The 12,710-nt window shown below is 37.5% G+C and overlaps 2 protein-coding genes across 5 annotated transcripts; both read right to left on the reverse strand.

Annotated features, from left to right (window-relative positions):
• Positions 1-1,278: 1,278 nt before the first annotated feature.
• LOC108138397 (eukaryotic translation initiation factor 4E1) lies at positions 1,279-6,561 on the reverse strand. Of its 4 annotated transcripts, none has more exons than XM_017260579.2 (2): positions 6,349-6,561; positions 1,279-2,878 (listed from the first exon to the last, which is right to left on the reverse strand). In XM_017260579.2, the coding sequence occupies exon 2, from the start codon at positions 2,866-2,868 to the stop codon at positions 1,543-1,545; it is 1,326 nt and encodes a 441-aa protein (XP_017116068.1). In that variant the 5' UTR covers positions 2,869-2,878; positions 6,349-6,561; the 3' UTR covers positions 1,279-1,542. The 4 variants fall into 4 exon arrangements, with proteins under 4 accessions (XP_017116068.1, XP_017116066.1, XP_017116065.1 ...); XM_017260577.2 differs by having other exon boundaries at positions 1,279-2,897; XM_017260576.1 differs by lacking the exon at positions 6,349-6,561 and adding an exon at positions 2,947-3,039.
• Positions 6,562-9,223: 2,662 nt separating this feature from the next.
• On the reverse strand, positions 9,224-11,379 carry LOC108138393. Its single transcript, XM_017260571.2, has 2 exons — positions 11,185-11,379; positions 9,224-11,043 (listed from the first exon to the last, which is right to left on the reverse strand). The coding sequence occupies exons 1-2, from the start codon at positions 11,348-11,350 to the stop codon at positions 9,533-9,535; spliced, it is 1,677 nt and encodes a 558-aa protein (XP_017116060.1). The 5' UTR covers positions 11,351-11,379; the 3' UTR covers positions 9,224-9,532.
• Positions 11,380-12,710: the final 1,331 nt, after the last annotated feature.

Raw genomic sequence — 12,710 nt, forward strand, 5'->3', positions numbered from 1 at the left:
AACTTAAATATCGAAAACTTAAATTTATTTATAGGGACTTTGTGGCAATTGTTATCCGTGAAATGGGCGGCGTGTGGTGGCCTCCCCATTTTCCTCTGCATATTTACAGATTTTTCGTTTCCATTTTATTGGCAATTCCATTGTTAAACATCGAGCTCATCGGCAAATCCCCTCCGAGATCGTGTGGCACACATCGATTCCCGTTGAAGGAAAGTGCTTGCCTCGGTTCTTCCCCTGTCTTTTTCCTCTAATGAGTCCACAACTAAAGTGGTGAAGCCATAAAAATCGTTAAAGTGTTTAATCAATGGCGTTGCCTCCTTCTTGGCCCAATGGCATGAATTTGAGTGCCATAAATCAGTGACGAAATATGGGTGAGCTCAGTTTTATGGCCTGCAATCTGGGCCTTGACCTTTTCAATGTGTAGGTGGTGTAGGGTCAACGATTGCCAACCAGAATATTCGCTAGCTGTGAGAGAAATTAGAAGGTACAAAAATAGCTACAAACAAGGCGGCGCACAGAAAATACATTAAGCACATAAAACCCAATCGAATGGAAGTAAAGTGGCCAAAAACACCAACAAAAGTAATTCACTGGCAGGGGAATTCACTTGCCTCCATTCGGCTCCCCCTTTGTTTGGCCCACCCAAAAACGGTCACAATAAAATGCCAACTGCCAATAAACGTCAATAAATCAAACAATTGAGCATGGCCAAGTTTTGTGACGGCGTGCGCCAAATAAGTCCAACGTCCAATATCCAACGTTCAAATGTCCCATGTCCCGTGTCCGTGGTCAAATGTCCCATGTCCCATGTCCGTTGTAGACCCGAACAAAAAGCAACCAATTTCTGTATGCTCCAATGGTGAACAGCCAGCGGAGAAGTCAACGAACATCAAGTACACCGACTGCGACTGTGAAAATGGAGACATACAATGTTGCATTTTTAAATGGAAACTGCTGGACTTGGTGAAAATAGGCGAAAAGGAAAAGGCTTGCATCCAGATATAAAAAAATTCATTGCTAGAAAATGTATATGAAGACATTAAAGTTGTCTTGTTTAATCAATTCTTTATGTTTAATCAATTCTTTGTTTCTGCTGATTTTAAAATTGAAAATAACATTACTATCGGATTGGATAAACCTTTTGGGTTTGTAAAAAAATCGGATTTTTAAAACCTTTTGGAAGAGATTTCAGTTCTTAACAAATACTTACATTAAAGCTAGAATTTTTTTTAATAACGTAGGTGCTTTCCCAACCAAAAAGAAAATACAAATTTGACATAGCTCGAAACTAATTTTTTTGCATATATTTCAACGCTTTACAAGAACAAGGTTACAATTAAAATGTACAACGTGCACGAGGAAGACGACTTGACTGCAATTTTGCCATCCAACTGACATCTCTAGCCAACGTATAGCGGCGGATAATCGAATGTGTTCCGAATGTTTTGGGAAATTACAGTAGGTTTAGTGATTTAGTGTTCTTGGGTAAAAAAAATTACTGAAAATAACTAAAACTTGACCTGATGCTTGAGGTTTGAGGTGCTATAGGTTATATGTGTTCTTGATGGTTGACCCCTGCTTGACCTTGATGTCCTTGTGGAGCTCATACTGCATCACATAGGCCTTGTCCATGTGCAGACCCTCGCGCAATTTGCTTCCAATCTCGAGGACAGCCGCTTCCTTTTCCCCGTCGGCCGTCCAAATGGAAATCTTGTTGGTCTTGCTGCGAATATTGACCACGGCACCGCACAGTTCGTCCGAATTATCGCAGGCCTCGCCGATCAGACAGAGCATCGTGTCCATCCAGAAGTTGTCCAGGTCGTTTTTGGCGGTTTTGGTCACACTGATGACCCAACGACCGCCACGGACATTGGCCTCATCCTCCCACATCGGTCGAATGCCCTTCTTGAACAGACAATAGTCGCTGCCCAGCTTCAGTTCCGATGGCGTCTTGATGTGCGTCACCAGGCTCCAAAAATTCTCGACGGTGTCGAAGCTTGTGACCTTGTGAAGCATATCCTCCCAGCTTTTGGTGCGATCGTTCTCCAGATACCACAGTGTCCAGCAGTTGTTCAACGGATGATGCGGTCCCTTGGCCTCCATCTCTTCAGGCAGATAATCATCATCATCATACTGGCTAACATCGCTCTCTAGTGGCTTCATCTTCTCCAGCGATCCTGTCTCTGTGAGAGTCGTATTAGTAGTAACATCAACAATATTCTGACATTCGTTCTTCTCAATTGTCGGCTGAACGGTTGGAGAATGACTACTAGATTCGATTGTTGGGTTCGAGTAATGGGTACTACTTGGTTTTAGCATGCTTTTCTTTTGCTCTGACAACTTCTTTTCGATATTTTTCTCTAATAACATTTGCTCGGGGCTCAACTTTTTCTCTGTAACTTTCTTTTGCACACTTTCCTCTTGCGGGACCTCACTTTTCTTCACCTGGCCATTGTCCTGAACTACGTCCCTTTCTTTGACCTCATTTTTGTCCTCTGAATTTTCATTCTTAATTTCATTCTTCTTGGCAACCGTGTGACCTTCACTGATTTTGCTCATCTCACTGGGGGTTCGAGGCACATTCTTCTGATCCTGATCCCGATTCTGATCCTGATTCTGCTTCTGATTCTTCTTACCCTTCTTGTTCATCTTCTTTCCCTTTTTTGAAGATTCTGCCGGTGTTGTAATCATCTTGGTGTCATTTTTCGAAGCAGCATTGGATTGAGGGACTGCAGCAGCAGCGGCGACAGTAGCTTCTACCTTACGAAGACCCACAGAAGAAGGATTTTCTTCCTTGTCGATGTAGTTTCTGAACATCGTTTTCGGATTGGCAAAGTTCTTCAGTTTGTAAAAATTGTTGGGAATCATGACGGCTTAACTGGGAATCCGAAAAAAATCTACAGGGTTAGATGGCAGATTGTTTGTGCTGGGAATTAGCATACTCACTTCTACTCTACTCTAGTCTATTTTATTTCCAAAAAAGTCTGTGCACTGTACTTGTGTTGTGTTCCCGACAAAAGCAAAACCTCAAAATAAAACCTTTCGTATAGCTCGCTTTAAAGGAAAACTCAACACCAACTTGTTTGTAAAAAATACAATAGCATCGAACACTAGATAAAGTTTCCGCCTTAATTTGTATATACACTTATAACAAAAAATCAAGAAATAAAAATCTATATCTGGCATTGACTCCAAAATTGTATAAGTCATATTGAAATTATAAGATAAAAAATAATAAGAATAATATGAAATTTTAATATTAAATCCAATATATTTGTACTTTGTATTTTGGTTTAATATGGTTCAAATTTTAATGAAACTTTGAGATAATAAAATCTTTTCTGAAAATAATCAAATGAAATATTCTGTTTAAAATAACTACAAACCGCAATTGATGAAAAAGTTAAGTCAAACATTTAAATTGAATTGAAATTCTTGGATTAATGTTTTTTTTTTGCAAGCGTTGATGGGGATTAACTAAGCCGCAGTCCAACTTTGCCATTCACCCCTTACGCAATGCATTACCAACTCCATACTAATGAGACAACCACGCAAAAATTCCCCTTCCCACGCAAAAAGGTGGACACAGCAGCTTCTTCGAACGTGAGCTGAAAATTGTCTGTAGCTCGGGAAAATTTCACTTTTGGAGGGACAGTCGGAAAAACGGACAAGTTCCACTGACAACGGAACGTGTGTGCTGAAGCTGCCGACCTTAGAAACCAATATTTACACACCCTTGGACCCGTTGATTCGCATTGGGTGCTGCGACACCCCCCAAAAAAAAAGAAGGAAAAAATCAAGTGTAGGTTAACACACATCACGCATTTCTGATTAGCCTGGACGTAGGAAGAGGAGCTGAGTTAAGCTTACTCCTTGGAAACTTATTACCAAACTCACACCAAACCAAAAATTGGACGCTTTAATCAGCACCGAAAAAGGATAAATTCTGAAACTCAAAAGTAGTAATGGGTAAGAAATCTTAAAAACTAACATACAAATCATTTACAAGAATTTTTTCATAAGGTTTACTTTTGCTGAAAGTTTACAAACGTTATTTGTTTTATGAGTAAATTTTTGACTTGGCAACAAATTTGCCTAAGTGAGCACCATAAAGAGCTTGGAATCTTAAAAATCATATAGATGAAAATCATTTTTAAGTTTATTTTGACAAATGTTTATGCTTTAAGTTAAAATATATTAGTTTATAAATTAATTGGCATTTAATTGTTAAATAAATTTAATTAAATAGTTTTAATTGCTGTTCAAAATATTGGAACATTTTTTCGGACTAGCACACCGATTATTAAGATATTTTTAATGATTTTTTGATAAAATGCCAAATAAAATAAGCTCAAAAGGAAAATTTCTTTAAATATACGACTATACCCAGTTAAAAGAGCAAAAGCAGAATAAAGAAAAGATTTTTTTGTTTGCTCGTGTCGAATGTTATTGAGCCAAAGGAAAATAGCAAGCCAAAGCCAGTGAGCAAACTTTCATTTGGCTTTTGCTGCCATAAGTTTAAATGAAAGACATTGGAATTGAATCGAATCGATCTCGAGTGAATGCATGAAAAGAATTAGAGTCGGATATTGGAAACAGAATCAGAATCGGAATTAAAAACAATGAAAATATTAGAGCGGGCCTAGTTTTGGTCAATGGATTTATGGCCATTCTCGATGACCCGATTTTGGGCTTAATGGAATATCTGTGTTTTGGCCCCAAACACAACATTCAGATCCAGATACCATATGAAAAAAATGCCAAAAGAAACATTAACAAAAATAAAAAAATAAAAACAGCAAAGAGAGTGGAGCAGATTGTGCCAGATTTTCCTTTTTTAAAAGGCGCTCAGGGAACTCATCCCCCACATTTACAAATGCGCTTTTAACTTAAATGACAGTCCAGGGGGAGGTAGAAAAAAAAAGCAAAGCCAAATCTGAAACAGAAACAGAAAAGAGTACAAGAAGCGAAAATGCACTGAGGAAAATGAAAATAGTTAATTTCTTTCTTACTGAATAATGTATAAAAGTATTCTAACTTATCTCTATGGGGTAATACAAATACATACATATTTACTCCCCTGAATTTGAAAACCTATAAAATAATAAAAATAAATCACATAAGATTTAAAACAAAAAAAATTCAGAATCTAATTCCACTCTGTTTAGTATTTAAAAATATCCTATGCACTTGCATGTACAAATTTGTATACTTTTAATAGCAATAATACAAATAAATTACATTAAATTTAAAAACACAAATATTATCACCAGCTTACTCTTTATAGAAATAAATTCTGATTATGAACTCTTATAAAATGATTCAAATAAATCACATTAAATTTCAAATAAATATTATCAACTAACTTACATACATATGTATATTCTCAGTGCACTTTAAGCCGTTTCGCTCTCCTCGATTCTTGGCTAAGAAAAACGCATTGCAATTTTTTATTTCGCCCAGCTCCTCTCAACCAATTTGATGTAAATATTGTATTAGGCGGGGGGGCTAGACCAAAGTGTTGAGTAAATTTATTGGTAGCACATAAATCGAGGACTCCGCCCTCAAAATCGCTTGTCGTCCATTGAAAAATTAAGCACTCTAAAGGTAAATACACACACACACACACACACACACACACACACACACACACACACGCACACACTCACTGCAAAATAATGGCAGTCATTCAGTTGAAAGCCAAAGGTTTTCTTTCGCTTTTCGTTTCCTGTGACCTGTGACCTATGACCTGTGTGAGCTGTCGCCGCCGCTGGTTGAAATGTTCTCAGTTCAAATGTCCAAATGTTCGGCTGCCCCGAAACTGGAAAAACTGATGAAAATGCAAAAATGCTGTTCCCAGCTATGTATGTATTTCCCCTCGGTTGCTGGATGCTGCTATGCCAATTTTAATTAACAAAAAACATGACCAGCTCCCTGTTGCGTTGTATGTGTTTTGTTTAGCTCTGTTTTGTTTGGTTTTGTTTTGTTTTGTTCAGTTCTGTTTTGTTTGGCTAGTTTGAACTTTGTTCCTCGGTATTCTTGTATTTCGGTTAAAAAAGATGGGTATGTGGAAGTGGGGAACTTCCTATGATCCACTCAATTGCACCACTGACCCAACTTTCGGCATCATTTTGGGGATTTCGTGTAATCGCCAATGATATTCAAGCTCTGATCAACAAGCGACATGAGGTAAAGCCAGAAGGTATAGGGAAATGTCGAGGGAGACAGGTAGAAAATGCAAAAATACATTTCGTTTAATATTACAAAGCAATGGCTTCTACGTAATGTATTACTAATGCATGTATTTATTAGCAATACCTTTTAATAAAAAAAGGTTTCAAAACTTACATTGATTGGCACTCGCTTAAAACAGATACTATGCCGTAAGTTATGTAACTTTATTGTGGAAAAAGTGAGTTTATTGTTCCAGAGCCAGATTTTGTAAAATTTTGACTGTATATTTAGTAAATATCCAAGTACATCCTTATCCGAATAATGTAAATGGCAAATTTATGGGTTTCCGACCTAGCACTTGAATATAACACACAAATTTTTTGAGAACTAAGTTGTATAAAACTGTTAAAGATTTCTAAGCTTACTAAGGACTGGTTCAGATAAATAACAAATCTGATATATATGGGTAAATTAAAAAATAAATAACTAACAAACAAGAAATGAAACAAACATCGGCAAGCTATGAAGCGTATTTGTTTAAAAAATAGCGAAGCCATGTCGATTTTTGATTGAACTTTTCGATCATTTTATTTGTTTAATTTTAATACAATTGAAGCTGTAGTTCTGAAATAGTAAATCATTACTATGTCTCCAAATATATTTGAAAAGTTTGAAAAACAAATTTATTTTTAAATTAAAATTAAATTAAATTTATTTTTCAAATTTATTAATTCGATTGTTTCCATGGGCGCTTCATTATATAGACGACCGATCCGGTCTGTTCCAAATGGCATACTATCTGCAATGAAAAGCAAACGTTTCCAAAAGTTTCGACCAGAAACCTTTAAAACACGGACAAACGGAAAAACGATCAGACGGAATAAAAAAACTACAGACATTATTAAAGTATAAGTATAAATTCAATACTTAATATTATAACCTATACCTAATAATTTCATTTCTATACCGAAAAGTCTAAAACTGTAGTCTAAGGCTCTATTTTTAAGCCACATAAGATTTATTTTGATACTTTCGTGGTTTTAATTTAATACTCATCTTATTGAGAAATTGATCATACCCAATAGTTTAAAACTCATGTAACAATAGTTTTCTCACTATACATTTTTTTTTTGAGTAGTAAATCCATTTTGATCATTTTTTTTTGCAGGAAACTCAAAGGTCGAGTCGCTCAGTTTGATTATTTGGACTGCATTTTCGGTGACAGTTGTGTGACGCGGCGCCATTGTCGCTGCCTGTCGTTTCCGGTTCCGCTTCCGCTTGGCTTCCGTTCTCCTTCGTTCTCCATTCTCCTTCGTCCTCGGTTCTGCTTTGTTTGCCTTTGAACCTCTCTCAGATGGTCAAATTTGTTTCCTAATCCCGCAGCCCGTCGCTGGATTAGTGTTAAAACATTTAATTAAAAAACTGAACTGAACACCGGTTCAGTGGCTTTCGTCGCATAATTTGCATGCCAACAACACTTTGGCCAGTTTGCACACATATCATTAGTTCTGCATTTGGCTAAATAATAATGAATAATTTTCAGCTTGTGTCGCTTTTTTGCCTAGAGTTCAGAGCTCTGTGCGTGTTTTTTTTTTTTTTGCCCATGCAACACACTTGTTCATGTTTGCACATTCGAATGTTTTGCGTTTTGTGTTCTTGTGCAATGCAATTAATTAGAACTGGATAAATGGTGCATGAGTGTTTGCAATATCAGAGCGAAAATTAAATTAAATTAAATTTTATGTGCATTTTTGTGCATTTTGTGAACAAAAACGCAGTGAAAAAGTCATTCAAAGCTCAAATGCAAACATCGGGCATTATGAAAACGCATCAACACAAATTGAACCATAAAACAAACGTGTGTGAGAGCGGTGAATTTATCATTTAAAATTGCTAAATCATGTCAAATATTTAATGAGTTGTTAACAGTTGCACGCACATGAAAAGGCAAAAAAAAATTATATATATACATATATATATATATATATATGCATAATAAAAATTAAAAAAAAAATATGCAAAGTAAAAAAAAAAAAATGAAAATGGAAATTGCCAGGAGGCGTGACAGTCCGCCCACTTGCAGCTCCAACTGTTCGTGGCGAACTGAGGCAAACTTTCAGGACTTCTCACAACTTGCTCGGTCGAACAACAGAAATGCAAAAATAACAGTGGCAACACAAGGAAAACTAACAGTTGAAGTAAAGAAATTGCTGTAGAAACTAGCTTATACGAGGAAATGTGAAATTAAATACCTGACTATTGAATTCAAAATCGTATAATTAATATTTAAATAAAATATTATATCATAATGTTATGTACAATGCATATTAAATTGCATGATTTAACATAAAAATATTTAAATAAATGTGCAAAGTATATATTTAAGTTAAAAAAGTTCCTATATAATTTGAATGCATATTTAAATTGAATATGGTTCAATTATTAATTTATATTTTATATCAAATTCGAAAATAGTCTAATCAAAAATTTTATTATTTACATTTTTAAAATAAATAAAAAAAAAAAAATATTTCAATATTGATCATAATATTTAGATTTAGGTATTGGTTGTTTTTTTTTTGGTCCAATACAATAAAAAAGTGTTAATGTAAACTTAAAGAAAAAAAAATTGTTACTTAAATTAGCATCCACCTTCCAATATTGTGCTCAACTTCAATAACAACTGTGCCAGTAAATGATATAAACTAGAATTTATTTGCGGCTACCAGCATTAAGTTTGCTTCCAACAAAGCACCTGAAGAACGCTATCAAAAGCCAAACTCTTTGCCTTCATCACATGACCAACTTTTACCAAAAGCCAATTGACACCCCTTTATTTGTTTGATATTTTTAATAACATGAATTGTTTTTAGCATTTAAGTATATGAACGTTTGCATAACGTATTTTCCCCAGTTCTGTACAAATAGTTCCACTTTTGAAACCCTGTTTGCCCAACTGCGTGCATGAAAATTTGCGTCACGTCAGCCTGATTATCAATGTGCCAACAATTTCTGTTCAAGCTTCTGATACGTACACTTATTAGCTGTCTTATATTGTGGTGTATAGTTTATTTGGTGTACATTTTCTACTTAAATTAAATATAAAAAGAAAATAAAAAAATATGTATGATTAGAGTTTGAGCCGATTTGCCTCAATAAGAAATTACAGAAGTTTTCACTTCTGCATGGGTAACAAATAATTAAAAAAAAAAAAAGATATTCCAGCAGATGCTGATATTTATGTTAAGATTTTAAGCCGATTTGGCTTAATAAGATTTTTTTTGTACCTTATCAAATTAACGAGTCTATTTTCTATCAAAATGACAATTTATACATGGTTATTAGAGCCCAAAGAACCTTAAATTTTACCCACTGCCTCCTTCAACTGCTGTTCATCCCGTTTTCGTCGCTTTTCCAGAGTCTCGGCCAACTGCTGATCGGTGGGCAGGAAGCCCAATCTCCGGAATCGCTCTTCCACTCTGGCCTGCAGTTGGGGCTGAAATCGCCAGATACTGGCATCCACAATGGGATCGATCAGCAGGGATTTGGTGTCGGGTTCCCGGTAATGTTGCATTTGGGCAAACTCAATGGGCACCGATTTGGCGGCACATGCCGATTCCTCGGTGTGAAAAAAGGTGAAATGATTATGCAAACCGACGGCAAAACGTGTGTCATGCAAACACTTGGCGGCCGCCCCTCGATTGCAATGCTCCCGCACGCGTTCCACATGTTGCAGCATATAGAAGGAGCTGGACAGATTCCTATAGACCTTCGGCCGTTCCGGATACCTCGGGTAGTAGACGTTGCGGAAACAAAAGCTTACCCATTCGGTGCAATCCGCCGATGTGCGACTCTCATAGTCTGGGACAACTCGGGCCAGCTTCACCAATTCCGGCCAAGTGGTGTGATTTCCGAGGGGCATTATCACCTCATCAATATCGAACACACCCACATAGTCGTATTTGTACATGTTGCGGTAGAAACAATCATTGTAGGGTATCATCTCGTTCAGTATTCGATTGAAACCATCCGCCATCATGGCATAGTGATGGAAATGGGGTCGAGCATGCGGTTCACCCCTGCCCAAGGACATGGGACGTAGCTCTAGAAAGCCAGGACTCGTGACCAAATAGTCCTTGACCACCCGCGTCATATTCGCATGCATTTGGGCATCGTAGAGCACCACTTTGTGGGCGCCCAACAGACGCATCAATTCCAGCCACTCAATCAAACGCCATGACTTATCCTCATACGGAAAATCCATGGCCTTCACACATACCACAAATCTGGGATCACTGGTCGACGAGGTTGTATCGTTTTTGGCCACTGTCTGGGGTGACTCTTCCGTTTCGTAAACCACTCGTAGCAGATTCCTGGCCATATTGCATTTGTCGGCCACTAAGGAAACCATCTGGGGCACCTGGTATTTGTCACTACCCTCGGGCAGGGGACAGCTCAAGAATGTTGGGTAATAACGTCGAGGCGCTTGGCCAAAAGGCCACATTACCTTGTGCTCCGAAACGGGTACAATCACTGGCTTGGTCCTGCCATCGAACCAAAATTGGCAAAAGATTTCGGGATACTTGAAGGAGTCGTTCATGGGCTGATTTACCATGGCCAAGAGACGAACTAAAGGCGCCTCTGGCACTGCTTGCCGATCATCGTAATAGGCTCCGTACAGATAGTATGTGAGTTTACCATTTATAGCCCTCTGCCAATAGGTGTTGTGAAAATCAATGTTCATCAGATCGGGTGCGGGTCCACAGTTCTCCAAAGGATATCGCCGATTTTCCCTAGCCAGCAGTTCCTCCAGCGGAAACGAGGGCATCTCCTCACGAATCCAACCCAAGCGCTGCTGCAAAGAGGGCTCTAAAAATGGAAATTGGGCATCAAAGGCTGTCAAGGAGGCGACATTCTTAACGAACGGAAATCTAGCTGTTAGTTCCGAATTTTTTTTCTTTATTTTTTTATCATCAAAAATATCCTTTCAAAAAAGAGAGTGGTTCCTACCTGCCCGTCGATCTACTAGCAGCTCATCAAAGATATCCACTTGCTGACGCCTCGGAAACCGAGAAACGCCATCGTAGCTGTGGAAATAGAGGCCCAAAAGAAAGAGCAGCTTCAGGAATATAATCACGAATAAGACGCGAAATAGGCGCGTGTAGCTCGTCGACATTTCTGCCCTCGACTAGTCGCCATATAAAAAATCGTAAAGCCACCGGAGTCCAAAACCTAAAGAAATTTCCAAAAAGTATTGCAGGCAGCGCTGCGACTGCGCTGCGACTTTGACGCCTGTTCTGAACTGGTGCCGAAATATTTAATAAAGCTGTTTCCATTATGAGTCGACTTGGTGCGGTGACCTTGCGGGTGGAAACTTGTTAAGTATGTATTACGAAAGTACTGTTTCAAGACAAATAAGACAGTATTGTAAACTGAAGTTATTTGCCAATACAGTTGAACATCGAGTTAGGAATATTTCAAATTAAAAAATGAATTTTCATTTAAGCCGACGACTTAAGGTGTTACCCCCAGTTACAGCGCAAAATAAAAAGCTATTTTAGAGATATTTTTCAACGAATGATGTTGAACTGTTTTAAACGATAAATATAATATCTAAAACATGTTTACAGCATAAGTTTTAGTATTTGATTAATAGAAAACCACAAATTTTAATATATTTAATGAAATAAAACTATAATATTGTCTTAAATTGAAGGATTTATAAAAATATGCATATTTTATAAAATGGCCAAACATAAAAATTTAATTTTTCATTGGAAACAAAAAAACAACGATTTAGGAATCGAACCATCCAAATTTCATATAAATCGGCTCAAAAGTTTTCATGTTATTTTAGTCACCGATTCAAAACTAGCTTTTCGAGAAAATCGCGCTTAAAGTTTTAAGTTAGCATACAAGAAATTCGTCGATTTCCTTCTTTTAATGCTCTCATCCTTGTGCACTTGATAATCGACTTAAAAATAAGCAAAACAAACAAATTTTTTTTTTTAATTTTTGGATGTGTACTGATCAGACGGATAAATTTATACATTTATATGTATATACTATTCTTATATTTAATATGTATTTCTTATGGTGTAAAATTTTAAAGTTAATAACTCCCGGCTTTTCGTTAAAATAAGACTTCGCGCAGACAAAGCCCCAAAAACAGGCGACAGGAGGCGGAAACCAAAACAGATACAGATACAGAGACAGCAACTGGAGAACTCAAGACAGAGACACAAAACCAGCAGAGCGGAATAAGGCGCAAGTTCTAAGAATAACAAATAACAAACATGCAGGAGGCGACGGCGACTCACGTGTGTGGCACCGTTGCAAGGAGCCGCAGAAAGGTTGCCTGCCGCAAGGTGTGCAACAGACACCGGCAACCAAAAACCCAAGCCCAAACCCAAACTTAGAATCAGGGTGACGGCGAAGTACTGAGTGCACACGAAAACGCACCTGGGTGCAAATGAATGATGATGATGTTGCCACAACAGCCGCCGCTGGCAAAAGAAAAGCGGCAGCCGAAACTT

The sequence above is a fragment of the Drosophila elegans genome, unplaced genomic scaffold (genome assembly GCF_018152505.1).
Source record: "Drosophila elegans isolate 14027-0461.03 unplaced genomic scaffold, ASM1815250v1 contig_149, whole genome shotgun sequence".
NCBI classification, from domain to species: domain Eukaryota; kingdom Metazoa; phylum Arthropoda; class Insecta; order Diptera; family Drosophilidae; genus Drosophila; species Drosophila elegans.

Excerpts from the sequence above, each read along its gene's own strand:
- LOC108138397 (XM_017260579.2), bottom strand. The coding sequence starts at position 2,868 with ATGATTCCCAACAATTTTTACAAACTGAAGAACTTTGCCAATCCGAAA.
- LOC108138393 (XM_017260571.2), bottom strand. The coding sequence starts at position 11,350 with ATGTCGACGAGCTACACGCGCCTATTTCGCGTCTTATTCGTGATTATA. Across the intron at positions 11,044-11,184 it reads GCTAGTAGATCGACGGGCAG|AGCCCTCTTTGCAGCAGCGC; the intron begins GTAGGAACCACT and ends TTCCATTTTTAG.